Source organism: Saccoglossus kowalevskii, chromosome 4 (assembly GCF_978046115.1).
Source record: "Saccoglossus kowalevskii chromosome 4, keSacKowa6.1, whole genome shotgun sequence".
Classification (NCBI taxonomy): domain Eukaryota; kingdom Metazoa; phylum Hemichordata; class Enteropneusta; family Harrimaniidae; genus Saccoglossus; species Saccoglossus kowalevskii.
In genome coordinates, this window is record NC_140644.1 from 26,076,479 (window position 1) to 26,101,479 (window position 25,001).

Consider the following 25,001-nt stretch of genomic DNA (forward strand, 5'->3'; position numbering starts at 1 on the left):
AGTCAAGTAGAAACAGTCAAAATATTTTATCAGATTTTCTCAATTTTTGCATGATATTTTCATACATTCTGTTGTTCAAACTCAGGGAAGACTTTATACTGATGAATAAGGTGACCAAGTTTGATAAAGTTTGGAATAGAATTAGTAAAGTTATTATGCACACAATAACAATTATTAACGACGACGACGACAACAACAACAACGGACAAAATATTTCCCTTAATATACCTTTCCCTTCCATCTTTGATGGTACGGGCAAGGTAATAAACTGTTTTGTGGCAGTCAATACGGTTCATAACTGGGTATGATGTGGAAAAACAAAGTTATTTATTTTGAGTCAGTGTGTCACATAAGTTCAAAAGGGGCAACTTTTCTTTATCTGGTTTTCTGCCAAAATATTATAAAAGAAAGGAATGAAGTCTAAAAAAGGTATATAACATTATAGCTCTTCTATGGTAAAATCATCACGTACATCTCCAAGACAGAACTCCAGAATTACAGTTGCATAAATAATGCCAACATTTATTTTAATATAAATTTATAAAAACATTTAATAACTTTTGACAAATACATTCAATTGTAATCAACAACAACAAAACAATAACATAAACTGTAATTGATTAATGTAAAAAAAAAAGACACTGTGTTTTAGGTTATTTTTTGCCGTTATAAAAAAGAAAACATTTCAAACTTTTTATAATGTATAATGACTACATTCAAAATAGAGATAGTTTTGACTCAACAGTACTGTCAACGTGGAAGACCAGTGATAGAATTCATAATGAATTTCTCGAAATTTGCAAGTTAAATTTTGTTTGACAAGTAGACATAATTTACCACTTTGAGGGTTTGATTGAACTGAAGCCTTGGTTGTTGACAAAGGCAGAGTGAAATGGTGTACACGGGTACCACACCATCGTCATATTAAAGCATATTTACCATGACCCATAACAAACTTTAGATAGTTTGAAATATTTATAAATCAAACAATAAAAGCTAATAAGTTAGTAATAATCATAAATAATATATTAAAAACTTTCTAAAATACATTGCACATATTAAATAAATACTAATGAGCACTTTTATATGAGAACTGAGAAATCAACATCCGTGATTACATGCATTATGCATGCCACTCCTGTAGCATGACTTTTTGCACAATGCAAGTGGCAGTGACAATAGACCCTGCGACGGGGTATATGATCTGTAATTTTCTTATATACTTTTTTAACAGCACAAAGCAATGGTCCAAGGAATATGCCAGCAAAGAAAGCTAAGAGATAGAAGTCTCCTCGATTATTTTTTTTTTAGTACTTGCACAATAAGGATCGCAGTAGAAAGTTTGTGGCTGCAAAGTTTGAATGAGTTTTCCGACTGACACAAATTTGTCTTGTGAAATGAAAGTAGTTTACCATAATTCTTTAAAATGCTTTGTACCAATTTTTTCGATTATGGTATTCTCAGTTGTATGTAACGGAAAAATGCTTAATTACTGGCTTGGATTTCTGCCTTAAGCTTAATGAGCTAATATGAGCTGCAGTAGCCAAAACTGGAACTATATCCAGACTCTTATCCTCTGCTAAACAAAGCTCTGAGGTCATCATTACTCATACTGCCGATCCATTGCTCACCAACGTTAACCGACAAGTCAGACAGATCTTTCTTCTTTACAATCATCTCATCTATCCTTTCTTCAAATGTCTTCTCTGTAATCATTCGATAGACAAAGACAGACTTGGACTGCCCAATACGATATGCTCTGTCTGTTGCCTGGTTTTCTACTGCCGGGTTGTACCACAGGTCATAATGTATCACATGATTTGCTTCTGTCAAGTTCAATCTGCAAAGATTAGGTATGATGAATTCAAGTTGGTTTTATGCCAAGGGTGGATAAAAAGCAAGGACAAGCAATAGTAGAATGTATCACTACAATTTGATATCACTTGCAAAGTCAAAGCTTTCCTGTACCACACTGGTCCTACACATACTCACCCAGTGCCACCTGCTTTCAGGGAGATAATAAACACCTGTTGATGTGGTTCAGTCTTGAAGGCGTGGATGACTTTATCACGCTTAATCTGCGACATGGAACCCTAAGAAATAAAAAGAAATTATCAATTGTCATGCAAGAGATAACAGAAACCAGTTGGCCATTTTGAATCAGAACTTGGCTGATATATAAATAATATGTGTAAAGTTTGTTTTTATCTGATTTTGTATTGGATCATGCCTATGTATGTGTGATAAGACATATATCGGTAACGTAACTCCACCCTCCTCTCTCCTCCAATCAAATAGCTTCCCATTATTTTCTATATTCTGCATCATGACTGCAGTGAAAATGTTAAGACATTCAAAACTTCAGTTAGTAATAGTTAATTGTTAACCCCAAGATGTAACTTTTATTTCCTTTATCTCTCTATCTAAACATTGTATAGTTATTTGCCTCTTGGAATTCACTGAGACAAAACAATGAGAAAATATTTTAAGCCAAATAAATGACTACTGTACATACTTCTAAGGTTAGTGGTTTAATGTGGAAGTGGTGTTCCAGCATCTTGGCCATTAGTGATATCATTCTAACATACTGGGAGAAGATCAACACTTTCTCTCCCTGCTGCAGTATTGGTTCTAACAATTCAACCAACATTTTCATCTAAAAAAAGAAAAACACAATGTATAATGAGTTGAAGAATTCAATTGTTATCAAAAAGTTAAACAGTTTAGGAAATACATAAAATCTGAATATAAACAGAGCATGTCAGGAATATTACAGCATTCATTAAAACAATATGGCAGCCAGTCAGCCATTTTGAATCCAATGAGATAAACAAAATGACATGCAACAAAATACCATTATGTTCAATGTATGTGCCAAGTTAGAGCAAAATCCATTTATACATGACCTGTTCTGGAATGCCAGAAATGCTTGATTTTGATGAATTGTTAGCACAAAAATGGCTTCTATTCCACTATCTTGAATCAGATTGTGAAACGAATAGCCATTCAAACATATCCCAAGATATACGATGTATGTGTAAATTTGAGAGTGATCAGTCTAGGCATGTCTGAGAAACAAGTGAGGACAAAAAAACATAGTCCAAACAGGGTCTAATCAAAGTACACAGAAAACAAGGATGAAATGAAAAGCCATGTTGATATATTGATTTTGTGTATAGACATCAAGACGTAAAACTAGTACCTTTCCAGAGTGCTCTACTATGGATGGTTTACTGTCAAGGTAGTTGGCTGGATGATTACAGATTTGTTTCAGGTGTGTCAGGATTTTAAAGATGTATTTGTTCCTCTGTCCTTTCTCTTTGCACTCAATGATTTTCTGCATCATCTCTCGTACTAAGCTCTGAAGAAAACAAAAAATAATTAATATGATGCAACACAGAACTTGCTGAACTGTAGAGATTAGGATCCCAAACATTCTGTGATTCCCGGAAGCAGAATTTGAGGGTTACAAAATCCAAAACTCAAGGTTTAAAGTGCTAAGTATTGGACATCTTTGATTCTTTAGATTGTTGAACACTGAGGGCAGTACTCACCTCATAGAGGGCAGCCTGTTCTGTAGACAGACTTACATACTTGTTGTCTATAACCTTATCTGGTAGATCTTTGATTATATACAACACTGAGGGCAGTACTCACCTCATAGAGGGCAGCCTGTTCTGTAGACAGACTTACATACTTGTTGTCTAAAACCTTATCCGGTAGATCTTTGATTATATACAACACTGAGGGCAGTACTCACCTCATAGAGGGCAGCCTGTTCTGTAGACAGACTTACATACTTGTTGTCTAAAACCTTATCCGGTAGATCTTTGATTATATACAACACTGAGGGCAGTACTCACCTCATAGAGGGCAGCCTGTTCTGTAGACAGACTTACATACTTGTTGTCTAAAACCTTATCCGGTAGATCTTTGATTATATACAACACTGAGGGCAGTACTCACCTCATAGAGGGCAGCCTGTTCTGTAGACAGACTTACATACTTGTTGTCTATAACCTTATCCGGTAGATCTTTGATTATATACAACACTGAGGGCAGTACTCACCTCATAGAGGGCAGCCTGTTCTGTAGACAGACTTACATACTTGTTGTCTATAACCTTATCTGGTAGATCTTTGATTATATTCTTATCAGTTTTAAGTCTTCTCATCAAGAATGGTGCAGTGATGGATTTCAGGATACACAGCTTTTCTGGATCTCTCTCAATCTAGTTATAAAAAAAATATTGTATTAGTATGTAACTAGACATCACTTTATATCTTGCACACATATGGAAGTTACTGTGTTAAAACTGTAGTAGTATTTTATGTATACATGTTTTCATTGAGATGTATATTTGCTTTATTAGTACAGTAAATGTGGACACATAAATGGGATATGTCAGTCTATGGTCAAAGAATGCGTTCTTTTAATGATCCAGTGACCAATAAAATACAGTTTTCAGTTTATTGTGTGCTCCTATTGGTGGTTCGCTTATAATGTTTTTATTTTGCTGTTTTAATATTTAAAGCTTCACCTCACTCGGCGCGGAGAAAAACAAGACTGATTTGGAAGCCAATATGACGCCGCCTCATTGCCTCGGTCGCGTGGTTTGTGACCTAAGGGGAGAATCTTGAGGTTATGGGGCTTCCCCTGACCTAGATTTCTCTCTCCGTCATTGGCTGAATCACAGATTGGTGTCTACAGTTCAAAATAGTTATTTTGACTGACCAGAGTCTATGGTGGGTAATTGAACGTAGTGAATCGATTCACATCAGTGCAAACCATTCTCACAAATGTAATGGATAATAAGCACTCTGAGTGAGCATTCAACTGAGTGAATTAAATTCACAGTTACCTCAATACAGCACAAACAAGCTGACCACTGTACCACACCCTGGTCCAACATCTACTGTATATGCCTGTCATAATGTTTTCATTGTTTCATCGTCAAAAGTATTTGCATCAAACAAGAAACAAGAAAGTCATATGCATCAGCACTGAATCAAACAGATACACTGCATTTAATGTCAATTGAATCCCCAGTAAATTAAATAGAGACTGCATTTGATATACTAAATAAAGTTTGGAATAGAATTAGTAAAGTTATTGTGCACACAATAACAACGACGATGACGACAACGACGCTGAGTGGAAATTTTTCCCTTAATATACCTTTCCCTTTCATCTTTGATGATATGAGCAAGGTAAACAGAACAAAGACACAAGAGACTACAACAATATAAAAGTTGATAAAACTTACTTCAATTGGTTTAGCAAGGTTGTCACTGAAGTCCTTTATAGTGCCAAGATACTTTGGAATAGCAAAGTCAAACACAGACCACAGTTCAGACAGTTTGTTTTCCACTGGTGTACCGGACAAAGCAACACGCATCGGTGATTTGATCTTCTTCAGACACTTACTGGTCTGTGATTTGAAGTTCTTGATGTGTTGAGCCTCATCAATAACTATCATTCCTGTAATTTGAACAAAATATTGTTAAAGCTACTTAATGTGTTGAGCCTCATCAATAACTATCATTCCTGTAATTTGAACAAAATATTGTTAAAGCTACTTGATGTGTTGAGCCTCATCAATAACTATCATTCCTGTAATTTAAACAAAATATTGTTACAGAATATTTGTTGTACCTAAACACTGCATTTCAAATGTATACAGTACTATCACTGTAATATCACTTTATTTGATGTAGATTGAAGATTTCTGGTCTATTCTAATAGTATTACATTCAGTAAGCTTTGTGCCTGTGTAACGAATTGCAAAGTATACACCAATACCTGCTTTAAAATTGATTCGTATCTAAAAAGAAATCAAATCAGTTGAACCTATGTTTGGAATTGTAATTGAAGAGTTTATCTTCACAGATTTTTTTTATAGTTATTGGGGTGAGGTGCAGTTGAATGTGTGGTTAGAAGCCAATCACAAATACTCACCAAATTTCATTTTCTGTAGCACCTCCACATCTCTCCAGAGCAGTTGATAGGTTGTCATTATAATATCGCTGCCATTACTGCTGGTCTTCCTACGTTTACGTACGGGTTCTGTACTGTCATAACCATCCATTGAGTCAACTAAACAAAGTATAATTATAGAGTGAGAGATTTAATGAAAGAGTAGAGCAGCATCCTGATCATATTAACGACTGGCAATACTAATAGAGGTATCACTTCACATTGCTAGTCACATGACCTACTTGGTAATGCTCTGCCAGTACCATAGTACTTCTCTACTGTCAAGCATGGTGCGAATCTCTTTACTTCCCTCTCCCAGTTACTCATTACGCTCGTTGGCACTACTAACAGTACCGGTTTGACCAGTTGACCAGTCAGCTTTAAGTGTAATATTGTGGTGATTGTCTGAATAGTTTTACCCAGACCCATATCATCAGCTAATATCACCTGAAAACATAGAAATGAAATGTGTAATTGGAATGAAATTTTTATTACCAATTGGTTTATACAACTCTGTTTTTATCACTATCAGAAATTCATTTAAGGCAGACTGCTATAACATTCCACAATTTTCTCGTGCAATGAAAAACCAGAATACATAACTTTTGTCATAATTTCAAAATCTTGCATTCAACAGATAAAATGTGACGTGGAACTTTTCTGTGGATTTTCAGAGATTTTTGAATCTCAAGGTACTTGCAGTTTATTGCCTGAACAATTATTTGAAATTCACTGCAGTTCTAAATCTTGCTATCCTAGTTTATTACTTTTTTCTTTGAATGAAACATCTTTATGAATAAGTAAACACTTTCACGTTTAGTGATATCATTTTAAACAAACTATCGTATTTGCTTTATCATTAGCACATTTGCTCGTCTAAATGACAGAGGTGTGTCTATGGTAAACTTAAATCATATTTCAATGTTCTATCAAATTTTTGGTTTATGTGTGCTTTTATTTGAGAACCCTTCTAATAGGGAGAATACAGTATTTTAACACAGTAACAACTCACCCCAAATCCATTGAGAAGATTAGAAACCATCCATTTGAAACCATTTACTTGGTATTTACGTAGTGTAGCGTTTAACTCAGCGGGTACAGGGAAGTCAGAAACTCTGATAAGGCGTTTCAAGAAACCTTCTACATCGGATGACAGATGGAATGGAGAATCCACCACAAGAGACTGAAATGAAAATAACTTGTTATAATAACCTTTGACCTTCAAAGTCAACTTTTGATACCTTTCACAAAATTAATTAAAATATTTTGTTTTTATCTTTTTTTTCAAAACTTTTGATCAAGACTGTGTATTGAATTAATAAAGGAATTATAGAAAATACATACAAATTCACAAAAATTATGGAGCTACCAGCAATTACCAAGCATTTAACATGTTGAGCTTCATGATTTTTGTAGTTTTGTATTTATTTTCTATGATAACCAGCTATATGAAGGTCAGTATAAGTGGGACTTGAATTTATAGACTTTCTGGTAACTTGTACAAGCACTTGACAGCAAATACTAAATAAGCCACAAAATTTAAACAATAAAATAAACAAATGTTTTTCAGTCAATCTGGAATCAGCTTTGCTTATACATGTATCAAAAATTAAAGACTTCTAAAAACTAAACGACTGCCTTAATGCGTTTGAAACAATCTGGCTTACTTTTCTGCATTTGTTTTACAACCACCGAGTCAAAATACAGGCTAATTCAAAGGAGAATTTTAAACACAATCATTTCTCCTACCTCTTTGAGTAAGTCCAATGCTGACATCTTTGGTATCTGTTTCTGTACACTAGACAGAATATTTCTCATCTCTTCAGGACTGATTGACACATATTTATCCTTGAACTTTACCAATTTATTGCCAGCCTGCACCATTTTCTGAAACTCTGCTACAGATATCACCTCGTCACCAATAGCAATCTAGTATAGCAATATATTCACATTGATTTATGTGCATTCACATAGACAAGATATGATTTCCAGAAATGTATATATTTACAAGAATGTATAAGATGAGGTTACCTTATGCAACTTTGATGTCTATGCAAGTTTATATGCAATAACAATCTTATGATCTTGTGAGTTCAATGTGCACAATCAATAAAACATATTTTAACCAAAGACATTAGAAAGAAAGACGTTGCATGTCCCTGTATTATCTAGTGTCTTTAACCAAAGATACTAGAGATCTTCTCTAGTGTCTTTGCTTTAACTAATGGAATCACTAAACATAGTGGATGCTTGGAAAAAGTTTGATAGTGTAAACAGAAGCAAGAATATTGTCCTATTCAAAAATGCAAAACGCAAGCACCGTAAAATCTGTATCAAAAGCCACATCCCTATTAAAAGCCACAAGCCCACTATCTGGTCCCATCACCCAATGCAAAGCACACAACTAAGATATGACGACTTTGAATTTGAGGCCAGTTCAGGGTGGTTCTTGCGATGGCAAAGAAGACGCGCTATCGATACACGCAGTCTCAATCCAAGGCAAAGCTCGATATGGGAACACTGACACTGTCAGAACTTTTCCCGAAAAACTGAGAGAAATTATCTATGAAGGTGGTTATTTTGACGAACAAGTTTATAATTGCGATGAAACTGGTTTATTTTGGAAGCTGTTACCGTCGAAGTCACAAGCAACAGCAAGCGACCCATCAATATCAACCACAAACAAAATAAACAACGCAATGTTTACAGCAAACATAATCATGATTTTATTCGAATACCGGTACTGCCTGACACATGTGATGATACATCAATTAACTAACCCGAGGGTTTATATGTGCTTTTATATGTTTTACAATGCACGACCTCCCTCTTTCATGACATCCCTCGGTAAGTCGCGTTTTTTGCTTGGATCCTGACACCTGCGACTTAGCGAGGAGCCACTGTATTCATTTTATGAAACCGGGATATTATATATACTCACTTTTACATAATTTTGAAAATGTCTCTGATTATTATTATTATTCAACATTCACATTTGAGTTTATGCAATAAATGTTTAGAAAAATGACTTTGAAAATTTGATAGCCTGTAGTAAAAATGGAGTATGTTTTACTCAAACCAAAAAATCTATAATTCAGATAATTAATATTTTGCAAAATTTTATAATTTATTTGTTTATTTTGAATTAAATGGACAAAATTTCTTAGGTCTTAATATTTATTTTCGAAAAACAAATTCAATTTGTAAAAGGTGATAATAGTTAGAAGTAAACAAAGCCATCCGCAGTAAGTCCAATCATGGCAGCTAATTTGAATATTAACATGCCTAATTTACATATGGTTATACCATTATTTTCATTATACATACATAGATGTATTTAAAAGCTTTATTTAATAAATGTTAACATTGAAAATATATATCTCTTTTTGTTGTGTTACTGAATAATTCTAAATTAAAAAAAACAAAACAAAAATCAAATCATATAATTTTTTCAATTTTCTCTCAGACAAGAAGTAAATTTTGAAACCTTTTTATGTGTCCTTGGAAAAATATAAACCTGTCTACATCATTAAAATCAGACTTATGGTAATACCTGCAATTTGCAAATTTTTTTAAGTGTGTGTACTACCGGTACTAAAAAATGTCAATCAGTAAATAAATTAAATTATCAGTAGGTAAAATCAATTTAAATTAGCTGGAATTAATGGGTTTTTGGGTGTTTTGTATGAATCATTCTTTCAGTGAAAATTAATTCCAAGTGAAAATAAAGTATTTTACAGTATTTCAAATCCATGGTACTACTGTAACATTAAATGATAATAAGTTACATGTACACATGCATTTACGCTTGTCAATAATGTCTGCAATCAGATAGATGACTCTACATAATAACATCATATATTTAAATAATACTTGACTCTAAATGTCTTGCAGCCAATGTTTTAGCTAATCAGGCAGCTTCTTAAGTCCAAAGTGGGACAACATCAGAATTTAAGTGATGCTTGAAGTATCCATGGCAACCTACTACTACCTCTTAATTTATCTTCATGAAATACTTAAATAAATTAATATATCTAACAAATCTCCTATGATTGGGAGATCTGTAGGAATATTTAATGTGGTTTGACTGAATTGAAAATTTTGTAATTTCTTTGTACTTTTAATACTATTGAGTACCATTACTTGGCATTAAGGATAATAAATATGTGAACAAAAAGCCAAACAATTTTTGGGTTCCTGAATGTCCTTGAAAAATGGTAAAACTTGCATATTATTGATCTTACAATGGTTTCTATGGCGATGATATTTCTAAACTTTGCCCTTGGACACATTGACAAATAATATGCATTGTAATTCATAGTAAATCAAGTATTATTACAATTTGAAAAAAAAAAGCATGTTTAAATTTAATAGCAAGTATTCAAGCGAAATAATAGTTTCGGATTAATAGTATATTCAACTTCTCTCCCATAATGCATTGCACACATGCATGGCAGCATGATGAGTAGTGGAAAATCTGGATTTAACTAACTTCAGCAGCTTCAAATAAATTGCTCTAACTCTCTAATTACAGAGAATCTTGCACTTTGATCGATGTCTCAAACACAAGGGATTAAATGATTTACAAATGTCTGATTCATGTTAATGACACTAGATCTCTGTCAGGAAAAATTGAGGTTGCAATGCTATTTGAGATGTATACAGATATATATAATAAACATTTTGCAATGTACTAACAAACAAACAAATAAAAATATAAATTAATGAAGCGAAACTCTTTCTCATGATATTTTTCTATTGAAAGTCTCACCTAACTGACTTATAACTTATATGAGTTGATTGACAATGTTCAAATATTAATGCACATGTTTGTACATGATTGATGGCAATAAAACTTATACAACTAGTACCTTCCAATCATAGGATAACATCTGGTCGAGTGTAAAGAAACTTTGATGACTGGCTCCAGACAAACTGTCCTTGCTTTCAGCATGTATTACAGCTCTGGGTTTCAAAACTTTCCTGCAAATCAATAGATAAACATGGCAATTGTAATCAAGGGTCAACACATGTATGTGGAGAGGATGGACATAAAAGTGATCTGTATATTCACCATCAAAACTGGTTGTTGTCAAACTGTCACTGAAGGGAACCAAGTAGTCCCCTTTTCATTCTTCTCACACTGATCCATTGCTAAAGGTGCAACTTATTACTATGAATAGACAAGTAAGTACTTACATGAGTTCTTTTGGCAGGACAACTTTAACACCAAGGTTGGTGAAAATTCTGATGGTTTCCAGTATAAAAGATTCCAGATCATCACTAGACATTGGTACAGCATCAGATATCATCAATCGTTCTACTTGATTCAAGTACGGCACCAGAGTGGACAGAAACTTTAACACCTGAATAAAAAAATGTATTTTTAATAGAAACATACACTACTACTGTGTATCATTTTTACTTCCTGACAAAGACACTACTCAATTTGGGGTATAGCAAATAATCTCCACCATAGCAACCAATGTTAAAAACAATTCTAATACTGACAAATGTCTGCCAATTACTATATATTCTTTAAAGATAGGTTGGTAACCCCCAACAAAATTGTATGTCAACATTTTTATAGTTACTGGAAATACAATTTATTGCAAATTAGATAATTGTGAATATCTTCATGTATGCGAGTGCTTTTGCTTTAAAATCCCTAATTTGCGAAATTAACATTATTGCCGGTCTATGCCTTTTTCATTTATTTCGGCAAGTCCAAGGGGCTTTCAGCAGGTACTGTGTTATAAAATGGTTTACAGTATACTGTAAAACCATTTATTTTTACTGGCATTTAATTTCACTATTTTGATGCTTTTAACAATTTCAATAGGTTTTAAGTTCACAAATTTGGCAGAGAAACAATAAGTTATTTTGTTATTCAAGTTCACATGTATTCAGTGAATTTTACTTTTTTGTGAAAATATTGAAATTAAAAACTTGCGCATAATTAATACATATATAGTATGCCAAAATCTAATCAGAAAATTTGACTTGATACTTGTAATTGTTTGTTCCACAAAGACAGAAGCAATTTGTTGAAAGCCTATTGATGGTTTGAGTGACATAACAGAAAGTGTCATTCTGTGATAAATGTAATTATAGTTTACCGACCCTTTTATTAATTATAGGACAGCAAGCATACAAATAAACGATATTCATAATTTTCTATTTACAGCTACCATACACATATTTCAATAAATTAATTCAATAAATGTATGAATGTGTACTGAAAACTGTTTGACCCTGATTCTAATTTTGCACTACTGAATATGTCTATATATGCAGTGCATTATAAGAGACACAGTCAATCAAACGTAAATTTTTAGATAATATTTCAACAATATTAGCATTCATATCAATAATAATACAGGATTTTTTTTATGTAATGTCACCAATCCAAATTTCAGGAATAAGAAGATACAATTATACCATAGACAACAGTGCAAAATGCAATTTTTTTTTTTATATTTCTTGAAAGTTGTTTTGTTTAAAGCAGTTTGTCCATGACTGGAGATGATCACTGGCTATTTTGAATCAGATGGAATAGAGGTCAATCTATAAGTCCCTATTTGTGGTGTTTCAGTAGAGAAAATTATTAACCACTACAAATAAATGCCATCATGCAATAGTAAATCCATTATTTTTGACGCATATTTTACCTGATTTCTCGTATTCGGATAACGTTTCATGTACGTTCGTACAGGGAGACTTTCAGCACGGTCAACTTTCTTAGGTTTTAACCACAAACCCATTTGATACTCATCTATCAAAGACATGCCAAGATCCACATCATCATATTCTTGCTGCGGTGAAAATGAAAAATCAAATATTACAAATTTTAGTAATGTGGCCTATAATTGAACCATGACATGAAATAATATGAATGGAAAGCATTCGATCAACAACACAGCACAATATTATAAATTGCTTTCACAGACTAATCTTTTAGTAAGTCATTATCTGATTTGTAGACAAATCTTGTCAGTGTTATGTCAGATGTCATCTCCATGGAGACGATATGAAGAAAGAAAGAACATGGCTGATATCTATATCAGATATACTTTCAGCATTACCTATACAATCATTTTTTTTTGGTCTATGGTCAAAATAAGTCATACTAAAGATTTATAAGATAAGGGTATACAACTTTCACAACCATGTTTGTTGATATGTGATAAAGGTATTACAAGGAATGGACTGTCATACTTTGCAAGCACTGAAAGAGATCTAATTTGATGGTGCCTGAAACAAGCGCAACTCTAATTATTATTGTCAAAGAACACAGTGGACTCTTAGAAAGGTTTAATTGCGTAAAAATATAGATATAGTCTTGGATCACTACCAAAAACAATCTAAAAAGAACATTAATCGGCTTTTTTTACAGTCACACCACTGGAAATTCCTTTATTTTTGCTTGGAATTTATTGTCGCTGAAAGGAGGATACATGTTTTCTCCTTTATTTTACTTATCAAAAATCAGTGAAAAAAAATCCATACAAAAACATTCCCGGTAATTTGCATTAGAACTTCAGGAAATGTAGATTTGTCATGTAATTTTTGTAATGATTTCGGTTGCGAAATTTTATAAATCCTTGATCATATACATATATACACTATGTGTGAAGAGATGTTCTTCTGATAGAGCAAATATGATAGAAGTCTTTCACATAATCAGCAACTTAGCAATTATTTTTATGGCGAGTCAGGAGTTTAGCTTCCATACAAATCTATGTAGAATCAGGAATTCAGCCTTTACATAAATCTACCATGTGTGTCTTTAAAGTATAAGGAAATTGACCTGCACAGTAGTTGCTAATATCAGACATTCAAAATGATGCACATAAGATAACTAGAGACACTACATACAAATAGTGTAATGTACCTTAATAGATATATTCCCAGCAAGCTGATTCACATGCACAGATACTTCAAAGTCAGTCTTCATCAAATCAAAAACACCAAAGTACTGAAATTTAAAACACCACATAAAAATGAAAGCATCAACATCGATGAGATGCAGCATAAATACACTCCAACACGAATATTTGATCAGTACAAATTAAAATCCGTATTACCCTACCTTTGCAATAGACTTGGGAATGCTCTTCTCTGCTAGAGAGAGTACTTGAAATATGTTACCATGGAAGAATGCCAAAGATTCTTTGGGAGGACTATTCTTCAGTTTTTTATGCATGAATCCAAGATCTCGAACGTAGCGAGTGAAGACTACAGACATGAAATGCAAACCAGCTGACTTGCCGTCCAGGTCTTTCTTACCAACATTCACACATGGCTTACCTGCAAACCAAAAAGTTTAAATTTTCTAGTAAGAAGTCGAAATCTTAGAAACTTTTATAATTTTTCTCAAAATTAACAATCATATTTTTTTCAAAAAAAAATGATCAATATCTGTAAGCAATGGGAGATTATGCCAATTTAATCCAAACAAAGAATTTGTCGAAAAATATTTAAAAAATGTGCAAAATGATGCCCCAATAATATTTTGAGTATAATATGCTCATTACATTTTAGCATGTCTAATCAAGACATATAAAGAAAAAAACTGCATATGACAATTTGAACATCCATAATGTATGAAAAATTTTACTAATGTTCGTAATTTCGCATGTAGAGCTCCACCTCATTAGAATGACACTGATGAGAGTTTTAATAATGTTGATGTAGAATGTGTGTTAAAGATATCGTCAGACTTGCAGTTTCCAACAAGAAATAAAAAATATCACTTTTTACCAAAAATGACAAGTATTCATCAAAATAAGAGAATTGAAGATATCATCACGAAATGAACTAATCTAAGAGAGGTCTACCCAAGGTATATATACACCAAGTATAAAAGCAATAAGAATTGTAGTTTTCAAGAAGAAGTCGAAAAAGTAAAAAGTTGACATATACGACAGACAATGACTCATATGATAAGCTCCGCTCAGCAAAGTCAAAAGCGGAGACTAAAAAACACAACTAGAAAACACAAGCAAATTTATTGTTAGATACCTGGATAAAGATTTGCCAATTTGTTGAGCTGTTCTTCCACTGTGCTACAAGTAAACAGAGGTTTCCAAATAATCTGTAAAAAAAGCAACATTATGACATCTAAAATTTTAGATGATAACATAAGTCTGTTAACAGGTTTGGATACATGACAATGAATGTAGAGAAACATTCACAGACATTTGTATCTATACTGTCAGGGATTTATAAGATAAAGATATGCAACATTCACAACCATGTATGGTTATATGCAATGAAAATCTTACGCTAACTCTAGGTCTTTGCAAGGGTTGGGATGTGACCTCATTTTGTACGTAACAATTGAATATGGTTCTAGCCAATAACATCATAGAACACTGTGGATGGTTGAAAATTTTTGATTGTGAGAACAGAATTGAGTGAGATTATTGTTGGAATTCAGCATACCAGTACCCCAAGGTACATATGTACTAAACTTTATCAATATGCAAATTAGCTGCTTAATATGCACAGACATTGTCCTAAAACTAATCATGGCTGTGTATTATTCCAAGGTACATTTGTATGCAATTTAATCAAAATTCGCTCAGAAGTTTTTGAGATTTTGCAAACACAGCCTGAAATAAGATAATTATTATGCAAATTAGCTATTTAATATGCACAGACATGTCCCCAAGAAATCTCCATACACTGGATAAGTCCGCAAGACATTCAACATAACATTCAGATTAGCCCCAGAGTTGAAATAATTGTACAAACTCATTCAGCAACTTGTCCATGAGTGACAGTAAACCGATGATACAGGACCTCTATGACTGACCTTAAAATTAGCAATCTTTTCATCACCATGAGTGGTAAGAGGCAGCACATCAGGAACGAAGGCCTGTCCTGACATGATTTGTAACGCAACACGACTTGCATAGAAAAAATAGTGATAACTAGAACTTCCAAAGTCATTGCTGATATGAAACAACAACTGCAAAACAGAAAAAAAATCATCTTAAATATTATTACTAAAAATCAATGAGGGGTGGACCACTACGGAAGGGTGATAAATGAATTTTGTTTTTAACTGTTCTAGTAATCATTTTACACGAGTTTCAGTACATATTGCCCATATATATATTGATTTTTTTCTGGTACAAATCTGTATACAAGATTTGTTCTTCTCTTCCCAAATATTTTTATGTGGCCTTCCCTAAAATACCAATGCAATTACTTCACATTTTATGACATTGTAAGTTAGTACATCAAATATTTTAGATTACAAAACTAAATACATGTGAACTGGAGAAGTTTCACAAACAATAGTACTTTTATGGCTGACTCATTTCATTAAGTCTGCACCAACCAAAATAAAACTAAGTTCTAGACAATCAAATTTAGTCATAGACCTTAGAAAAGGTCTATGATTTAATTCATTCTATTAAACTTATTTCATTGAAAACAAATCATTATGATACATAAACCAAATTGTGAATGCATTTTCAAAACAATAAATTATCATTCAATAATACAGGAGTTTCCCTGAGAGAACGCTTGTGACTATATAAATGTAGCTATCTACTTTCAACCAGCTACTTTGTATACAAGACGTGCTGTCTAAAGCAAGTGTGACATTTTGGTCTTCTACTATCTAATTCTAGTCACCTATCTTAATACAGTGGCCCCTCGCTAAGTCGCTGGTGTTGGGATCCAAGCAAAAATCGCGACTTATCGAGGGCCGCGACTTACCGAGGGACGTCGTGAAAGAGGGAGGTCGTGCATTGAAAAACATATAAAAAGCACATATAAACCCTCGGTTTAGTTAATTGATGTATCATCACATGTGTCAGGCAGTATTCGAATAAAATCATGATTATGTTTGCTGTAAACATTGCGTTGATTATTTTGTTTGTGTCTGATATTATGTGGGCCGCTTGCTGTTGCTTGTGACTTCGACGGTAACAGCTTCCAAAATAAACCAGTTTCATCGCAATTATAAACATGTTCGTCAAAATAACCACCTTCATAGATAATTTCTCTCAGTTTTTCGAGAAAAGTTCCGACAGCGTCAATGTTCCCAGATCGAGCTTCGCCTTGGATTGAGACTGCGTGTGTCGATAGCGTGTCTTCTTTGCCATCGCAAGAACCACCCTGAACTGACCTTAAATTCAAAGTCGTCATATCTGAGTTGTATGCTTTGCATTGGGTGATGGGACCAGATAGTGGAGTTCCGCCAGACCGTTCTTAAAGAAACGTAAACAGCTTTATCGGTGTCATCATTGTCGGACACTTTCGCTTGTTTTTCTGTTCAGTCCCGCCTCTTGGTCAACTTTGAAAACAAATTTACTTTTCATTTTTTACCCACCCACGAATAGTGGGCTCAACCACGTGCAACCCTTAACTTGGTTTGACACGGTCGATCGCCGTGAGTTTATGGCGTACGAACAGGCTGTATAGCTTTCGCTTTGACATGCTGCTCAATTGAGAAATAGAGATCAGAATTCTATGAATTCAACTCATTGTAGCGAGTTTTTGTAGGGGTATACCAAAATTGGCCCGGCCAAGAAGTACGTACGGTCACTACTCGACACCCCTGTTGACACCTTGAGTAAGGCCACTGTTGCTCATTGCGTCTCAGCAATTGACGGACAGTGGGTGTTAAGTTGTCTCTTTAACGGTTAGTTAAAAACACTATGCCACGAAACATTTAGTCTTTGTACTTCAAAATTGCTGTCAAAACACAATAGAAATTTTGGGAGCCATCCAAGTACCCGCGACTTAGCCGAATCGCGACTTACCGAGGCGCGACTTAGCGAGGGGCCACTGTACAATCCTAATAGTAGAATACATACCTGTATTGCAATCAATATGTCCAGCTTTACCCATCTCTGTGACACTATATTGTGAGAAAAACAATATATATAGAATTAATATACATCAGCAATGATCATTTTGTTTATTACGCTGAGGAATAACAAATCTAACAAGTCCCCATCCAGTTTTTAGTGACTGTCAACATTAGTGCCAAATAATTATTTACACTCATTCGACAAACATGATACAAAGTGGAGCTAGTTTATTTGTGCAATTCCTTCCTTCATTCTGCCCATGACATTCAAAATGCATTCTTAGCACAAAAATGATGATCAGTCATGATGATCTGAAAGAAATGCATTGCAAATGTGTTATGATGTATGTACAAAATTTGAAGATGTCCAGCCTTGTTAGCAATACTGGTTAAAAACAACATGGCTATCAGTCAGCTATTTTGAATAAAATTTGGATCACCTAGGACCCATTATGTTCAATGGATATACCAAGTTTGAATAAAATTTGGATCACCTAGGACCCATTATGTTCAATGGATATACCAAGTTTGAATAAAATTTGGATCACCTAGGACCCATTATGTTCAATGGATATACCAAGTTTGAATAAAATTTGAATCACCTAGGACCCATTATGTTCAATGGATATACCAAGTTTGAATAAAATTTGGATCACCTAGGACCCATTATGTTCAATGGATATACCAAGTTTGAATAAAATTTGGATCACCTAGGACCCATTATGTTCAATGGATATACCAAGTTTGAATAAAATTTGAATCACCTAGGACCCATTATGTTCAATGGATATACCAAGTGTGAATGAAATATATCCATTTATGACTATTATCCAGTTCTGGAATGGCAGTAATGCTTAGTTTTGATGAGTTTTTAGCAATAAAATGGCTACCATTCAGCCATCTTGAATTGGATTATAAAACACATGAATCAGCTCAGGCATGTCTGGGACTTGGAGATACATGCACGGACAGATGCACAGGGGTAAAATTATAAGTCATTTTTTTCGTATGACATCCAAATGTGGACTAATAATGAAGATTGTATCAGGGCTCAGCCTATTACTAGAATAGTAGTCATTCTACCCTAATATATGCAAATACAAATAAAATTTCCACTTACAACCATCTTCCTGTAGCATCTCAGTTGTAAATGGCATGCTTTGAAACAACTGATTTGGATTCAAATCTTCATCCCACAATTCATTATGTATCCACACAGATCTACTATTAAACTTATCATCCAATGACAGACGAAATTCACTCTGTGATAGAACACGATGTACGTCATCCAAATCTAATTCTGAGAGCCAGCCTTCTTCTTTGCTGCCAGCACCACTCAGTCGCATTAACATCTCTCGTCCTTTCTTGGCAGTAAAGCTAAAAGAATACAAAATACAAATCATTTTATTTGGAATTTACTTTCACCGAAAAAGTTAATCAGATACATGTTTTCTTTTTTGATAGATTGTGGCAGCTAGCTTGTAAATAGCTATCTGCTTGAGATGTGAATAAACAGTTGTTGGTTCTTAACGAGCTGTAATAATTCTTTATCATCATCATCATCATCACAGTCTTTGTTAAATTTGAAAAACATTGTATTGTTGTATTAAAATGATTCAAATGCAAAAGCGTTGTTTGTTTCCTGCTGCAATATAGATTGGTCTGCAGAGAAGCGATTTTGAAATGGCAAATGCCAAAATGCAATCTGTCAGCCAATACATTTGAGAAAATAAATCAACATATAAATCAATTTATTTCAAAGATAAAGTAGCCCAATCAATCTCAATTGTCTCAGAAAAGTTTAGATCAGACTTCAATAGTAGAAGGATTAAAGATCTGATAAAAAATGTACAATGGAATGATTTATTATGATCTATTAATACATTGTAAAACCACTACCTGTAGAATTCCTGCATAACCTCTTTGTAGTCCAACTGTGATGAGAACGGTGGATTACTACTCAGACAGTCTAAAATAAATCCTGACAAAGATGGAATCTTCAACAGTTCACACTTCTTTAGTTCATTCATGTGGTCAAATTCTCCGTCGGTCTCATCGATCTCATCCTGGTGATCAATGAAAGTGTGCTCAGTAAGTGAAGTTAGTTATGAACAATTCACAATTTGTGTTGCGTTTACGTGTTGTATTATACAATTTATGGATAATATCGTACTACCTCATGATTTAATTCACTTCTATCAACAAGGCCTTAGGGATAAAAAGAAGATCACCCTGAGTATAAATCCTACATTTGTAACTTTTGAAATGGATCAATGCAAGGAATACAACACTAATATTTTTGAAATTCATAAATTATCCAGGCAGATTTTGCAAATATTACAGCGGGCAAAAGATTCATATAGGTAATTATCAAGGAAAGTCCATAGCAATGTTCCAATTCCTCAAGAATTCCTCAAATATGATTTGTAGAGATAACTTACAATTTCTTTTGTATAGTCACAATAATCTTGCATTGTGAAACAGACAACTTAGCCATAGTACTACAAAAATTCTAGGGGGAGTAAGATTGTCACAAAATGTAATAAATCGTTTGCATAACATTAGGTTATTTGATAGCACCAATAAGAAAGTCCCTCATAGGCTGCTTGCTAACTACAGAACATACAGAGAATTAATCATACTGAGAATTAAAAAACAATTTTGCTTTCGAAACATACCTTGTTACCCTGAAAAACATTGATATGCGCGAAAATTTAACTAAATTCCGCCTCAGTGACCATAACTTGAAAATTGAGACTGGCAGACACAAAGGAATACCCCTTGCTAATAGATTATGCAACCTTTGTGATAAAAATGAAGTAGAAGATGAGTATCACCTCATGATGTCATGTAAAAGATATACCCCCGAAAAAAATGTCCTATTCGAAATAACAAAAACCATAATCCAAAACTTTAAAAATTTGCCGCTAAAGACCCAATTCATAGCCTTGCTAAACAACAGTGGCCTAACACTCCCCGTAGCAAGGTACCTAAAGAAGTGTTTTGAAATAAGACAGCAACCCCAGTGACAACCTTCTCTCACTATTTGAGTTTTGCATTTTGTTTTCTATCTATCGTAGTATCATAATTTTATACTAGCTATTATCTGTAATGTATTAGCTTAGATTGTTTTTTTGTTTGTTTTTTTCTTATCTATTTTCTGTTTTGTAACCTTTTATTCCTTTTTAAACTTTTGTAACCATTGCCAATCCCTCCGGGGAATGTGTAAGTGTTAATAAAATTATTATTATTACCAGTAGGAATCTTGTTTGTGTTTGCTGTAAAGGTGTTCTAATGCAAGCAAAATGCATTTATTTGTGTTAATATTTATTTGGGGCTCTTAAAACAATTTCGTTTACCGCTATAATAGTGACATTAATTCAATAAACCTAATTTTTTGCTTACCTTAACATGTTTAGCTGGATGAATTGGCAGTGGGTATCCTGGTTCAGTCTCAGACACTTTAATATTGAAATGTTTAACAAGATCCATACCATGTAGGGTGAACAATGTAAAAGGATTCTTGTCAATTTCTGACGTGATCAGGAAATATACTGCTGCCATGTGCTTACAAGGATTACCAAAGTCTGGACAACTGCACTTGGCTTTCATATCACTCCAACGTTGGGGAAACAAATTCACCTTCGCCTGTAAGATAGAATTCATAGTAATGCATAAGTATATTGCAATGTCTATTTTACAGTAGCCTCAACAACAGTGTCCATAACAGTCTAGGAAAACTTATTCACAAGCAACCAATGCAAGGTAAACCTGGATAGGCAAAATATTAAGTGTTTATTTTCATTTATTATTCAAAACAACAGGCTACTTTGAGTGAAAGCAACTATCCTGTGGTCAAATCTGCTACTATTTGTGATGTGGACACACAAGAAAGTGAATGGAGGACAGGAACAGCATACAGGACAATTGTCATTGCTTCCACCTGATAAGATGCCATTCTCTTAAATCTGCTAAATGTTATTTGTGATTTAGACAGAAGATACTGTAGAATACTTTATTTTCGCTATTTTCGCTGAAGGGATGATTCCGTGTAAATAAAATCCAGCGAATATACTTTTTTTCCTATATTTCACATTAAACTCATCAAAAATCAGTGAAAATAAATTCCATACAAAACGCCCAAAAAGCCTTTTCAGCGAAAATTAATTCCAGCGAAAATAAAGTATTCCACAGTAATCTATTTTATACTTCTGAGTCAGCTGGAGGGTGAACCCACAAAACCAATGTTTATCCTTGCTTACCTCTTCAATCATTCCAATCAGCTCAGCAGGTAGTTCACCATTGATTATATGGCCATATAGTAATGGATTCTGTTCAATTAAGGAATACACAATGTTTTTCTTGGCTTGTTTGAAGTTTTCATACAACACATCTACTGTATATATCATTTGCCCCATCACCTTTGCCTTGACCTGAAATAAAAATCATTATTTAAAAGAGATGCCAACATTGGAATGGCTACAAATGATTGCTTTCTATCAAAAAAATAAATTATATAATAGAATTTAAATGCCAAGGTATGAGTACTGGTTGCTCATTAATATTCATAACCTCATTAGCATAATAAACCCATAACATACATTACAAATCAACAACACAGACAGAGGCAATTCTAGTCAAAATCTTTTTTTTTTTTTAAATTATCAAAATTTAAATAAAAAAGGAAATTATTATACTTGTGTCTCAAATACATTTTTTAAATTGAAAGAACAAATTATAAATTTATTCATGAATAGCTTTAATATATCAACAAGTCAAAATCTTGTTCTGAATAAAAAAAAAAAGAAGAAAATTACGAGTACTACAGTGTCTCAAATATTCATTCTTATGTCTACACCGGCAGCTCATTTATGTTTAATGACACAATCTGTGTGTGATGTCTCAAATAATCTGTGATATGGAAATGGTTTTATATAAAACTGACTGCAGAGAAACAGGATGAAAAATCTTACTTTGACTTTACAGTTGGAAACCAAACCGTAAACGGCTTATTGACAATATACAAATGATATTATTGGCACTATAAAATACTTTATTTTATCGGAATTCATTTTTGCTTGAAAGACATTTCAGATGTTATTTTCACTGATTCATCCCTTGTTTTTAAAATGGAGAATATAAATTCCAAGTGAAAATATAATACTCTCCAGTATGTAGAAAATAAATTGTCTAAGATACCTGTGATCCATTGATAGTGATTTTCACCACTTTACCAGTATTTGCATAACTTTTACCTCTTCCCAATCTGGCATTCATATCTATTCTCCTGTCATATAAAAAAAAAAAAGAAGAATATAATTAAAGCAAAAATGTCTGCACTAGCAACAACTGATTCATGTTGAAAGCTTGTTTTGATCTTGAATGTTTATCACCCGCTAATGTCAATTATTTCATCAATTAAAATCAAAAAAATATTCTGTAATAACAGTGGGTGGTTTATTGATATTATTAGATAGATAAAATTGTGCATTTCTCCAAAGTTAATTCACATATCCATAGGCTCATTCATTGAACAATGAAAACAATTCAATGTGACAGACTTCCTGTCAAGTATTGACCGCTTCCTGCCTGCATGGGACAAACTTTCAATATTCGCCAACAATTCACCTGATTTCTTAATTTTAACTAAGAAAACAAAATTTAAATAAGAGAAGCACAAGACATACAATGCTGTAAAAGGGTACTGTAGAATACTTTATTTTCGCTGAAAGAATGATTCCGTGAAAATAAAATCCAGCGAATATACTTTTTTCCTCTATATTTCACATTCAACTCGTCAAAAATCAGTGAAAATAAATTCCATACAAAACAGCCAAAATGCCTTTTCAGCGAAAATTAATTCCAGCTAAAATAAAGTATTTCACAGTATGTTCTGAGATGAGTTAAACTAGACACCAGTATTTTTGGCCAATCATTGTCATAGTATCTAGGTGCTGCTGGTCTTTACAATTTGCAGCAACATTAATCTTGTATTATTTGATACACTGACAGTGGAAAGGTTGGTTGAAAAATTAATACAGGAACGCCATTAATTTCAACCCCTTTTTTTAAGTAGAACAAATCTTATTTTCTTTACAATTTACCTTTCAGCATTATGTGTGGCAATTTATGAAATGTATGTAGAGTTGCAAAATACCATGTACTGTGGAATACTTTATTTTCGCTGGAATTAATTTTCGCTGAAAAGGCTTTTTGGGCGTTTTGCTTGGAATTTATTTTCACTGATTTTTCATGAGTTTAATGTGAAACATAGGGAAAAAAGTTTATTCGCTGGATTTTATTTTCACGGAATCATCCCTTCAGCGAAAATAAATTCCAAGCGAAAATAAAGTATTCTACAGTATACAGCCAAAATAATGCTTCTTAGAACACATACCAATGCAAGAAATATTGCTATAATTATCAATAAAACTTACTACAAGCATGGAGGTAGAAAAGCTCTTTTCTACCTCCATGCTACAAGCAAGCAATGAAAAAACAAACTTACCCCATAGCATCTAGAAATGCCTTTCCCCAGGCAGTTTTACCATATGTATTTTTCACCATGATGAAGTACTTAAACTTGGAGATGGGGACTGTAAGATGTACACCCAAGGACGCTCTGCTCCAGTCTGTTTTCTATATCACTCAACACTAAACTATAAACAATCAGGGCATCACACAGGAAGTTAGTAAGGTGGTGTGCTGATCCCCACCACCACTGACACAAGGGATAAACCATTATTGTAAAGGGCGAGAGGGGCTAAAATAAGTTTGACATCACACAAATAACGCAGAATAGAATGTTTCATTTGGTACATTACTGTGAATTCAATGTGTTACAAATGGAAAACACAACATATTTTGCAACTGGAATCTTTCCAGATGTAGTGAGGGTCAACTATATAACAATAACAACGCAGAGGTGATCTGGAAAACTTAATTAAAGTCGAGGTGGACAACAACACCACTTTTCATGTTCAATCGATTCAATCACTGCCTCGCAGGATTACTGATAACATTAGTTAAGTGATGAACTTTTTTTCGAGACCAACACTTAAAAATAAAAGAAATACTCACAAAATACCGCTTAATGGGCAGATGTGCACCTTTCCAAATTTCTAGCGTTTATGGGACACCCCCTGACGTCACCAAATTTCGCGCCAGACATTTAACTCCCATCATGCCCTGA

The 25,001-nt window shown here is 33.6% G+C and overlaps 1 protein-coding gene across 1 annotated transcript; it reads right to left on the minus strand.

The window, feature by feature from the left end:
* Nucleotides 1-495: 495 nt before the first annotated feature.
* Nucleotides 496-25,000, minus strand: LOC100375034 (uncharacterized). Its single transcript, XM_085498012.1, has 25 exons — nt 24,890-25,000; nt 24,318-24,468; nt 23,009-23,096; nt 22,072-22,242; nt 21,235-21,457; nt 19,709-19,904; nt 18,926-19,186; nt 17,814-17,847; nt 15,797-15,952; nt 15,001-15,073; nt 14,069-14,286; nt 13,871-13,954; nt 12,648-12,791; nt 11,176-11,342; nt 10,848-10,959; nt 7,726-7,905; nt 6,989-7,159; nt 6,219-6,423; nt 5,959-6,096; nt 5,267-5,481; nt 4,070-4,231; nt 3,203-3,361; nt 2,516-2,656; nt 1,993-2,093; nt 496-1,840 (listed from the first exon to the last, which is right to left on the minus strand). The coding sequence occupies exons 2-25, from the start codon at nt 24,374-24,376 to the stop codon at nt 1,570-1,572; spliced, it is 3,729 nt and encodes a 1,242-aa protein (XP_085354138.1). The 5' UTR covers nt 24,377-24,468; nt 24,890-25,000; the 3' UTR covers nt 496-1,569.
* Between the last annotated feature and the right edge of the window lies 1 nt (nt 25,001).

What these genes read in the sequence shown, in the direction of transcription:
- LOC100375034 (XM_085498012.1), bottom strand. Translation starts at nt 24,376, where the DNA reads ATGGTGAAAAATACATATGGTAAAACTGCCTGGGGAAAGGCATTTCTA. An exon ending in TACTGGCAGAGCATTACCAA is followed by an intron (nt 6,097 to 6,218) that starts GTAGGTCATGTG and finishes TACTTTGTTTAG; the next exon opens with TTGACTCAATGGATGGTTAT. An exon ending in AACAGGCTGCCCTCTATGAG is followed by an intron (nt 3,362 to 4,069) that starts GTGAGTACTGCC and finishes TGTTTTCTTCAG; the next exon opens with AGCTTAGTACGAGAGATGAT.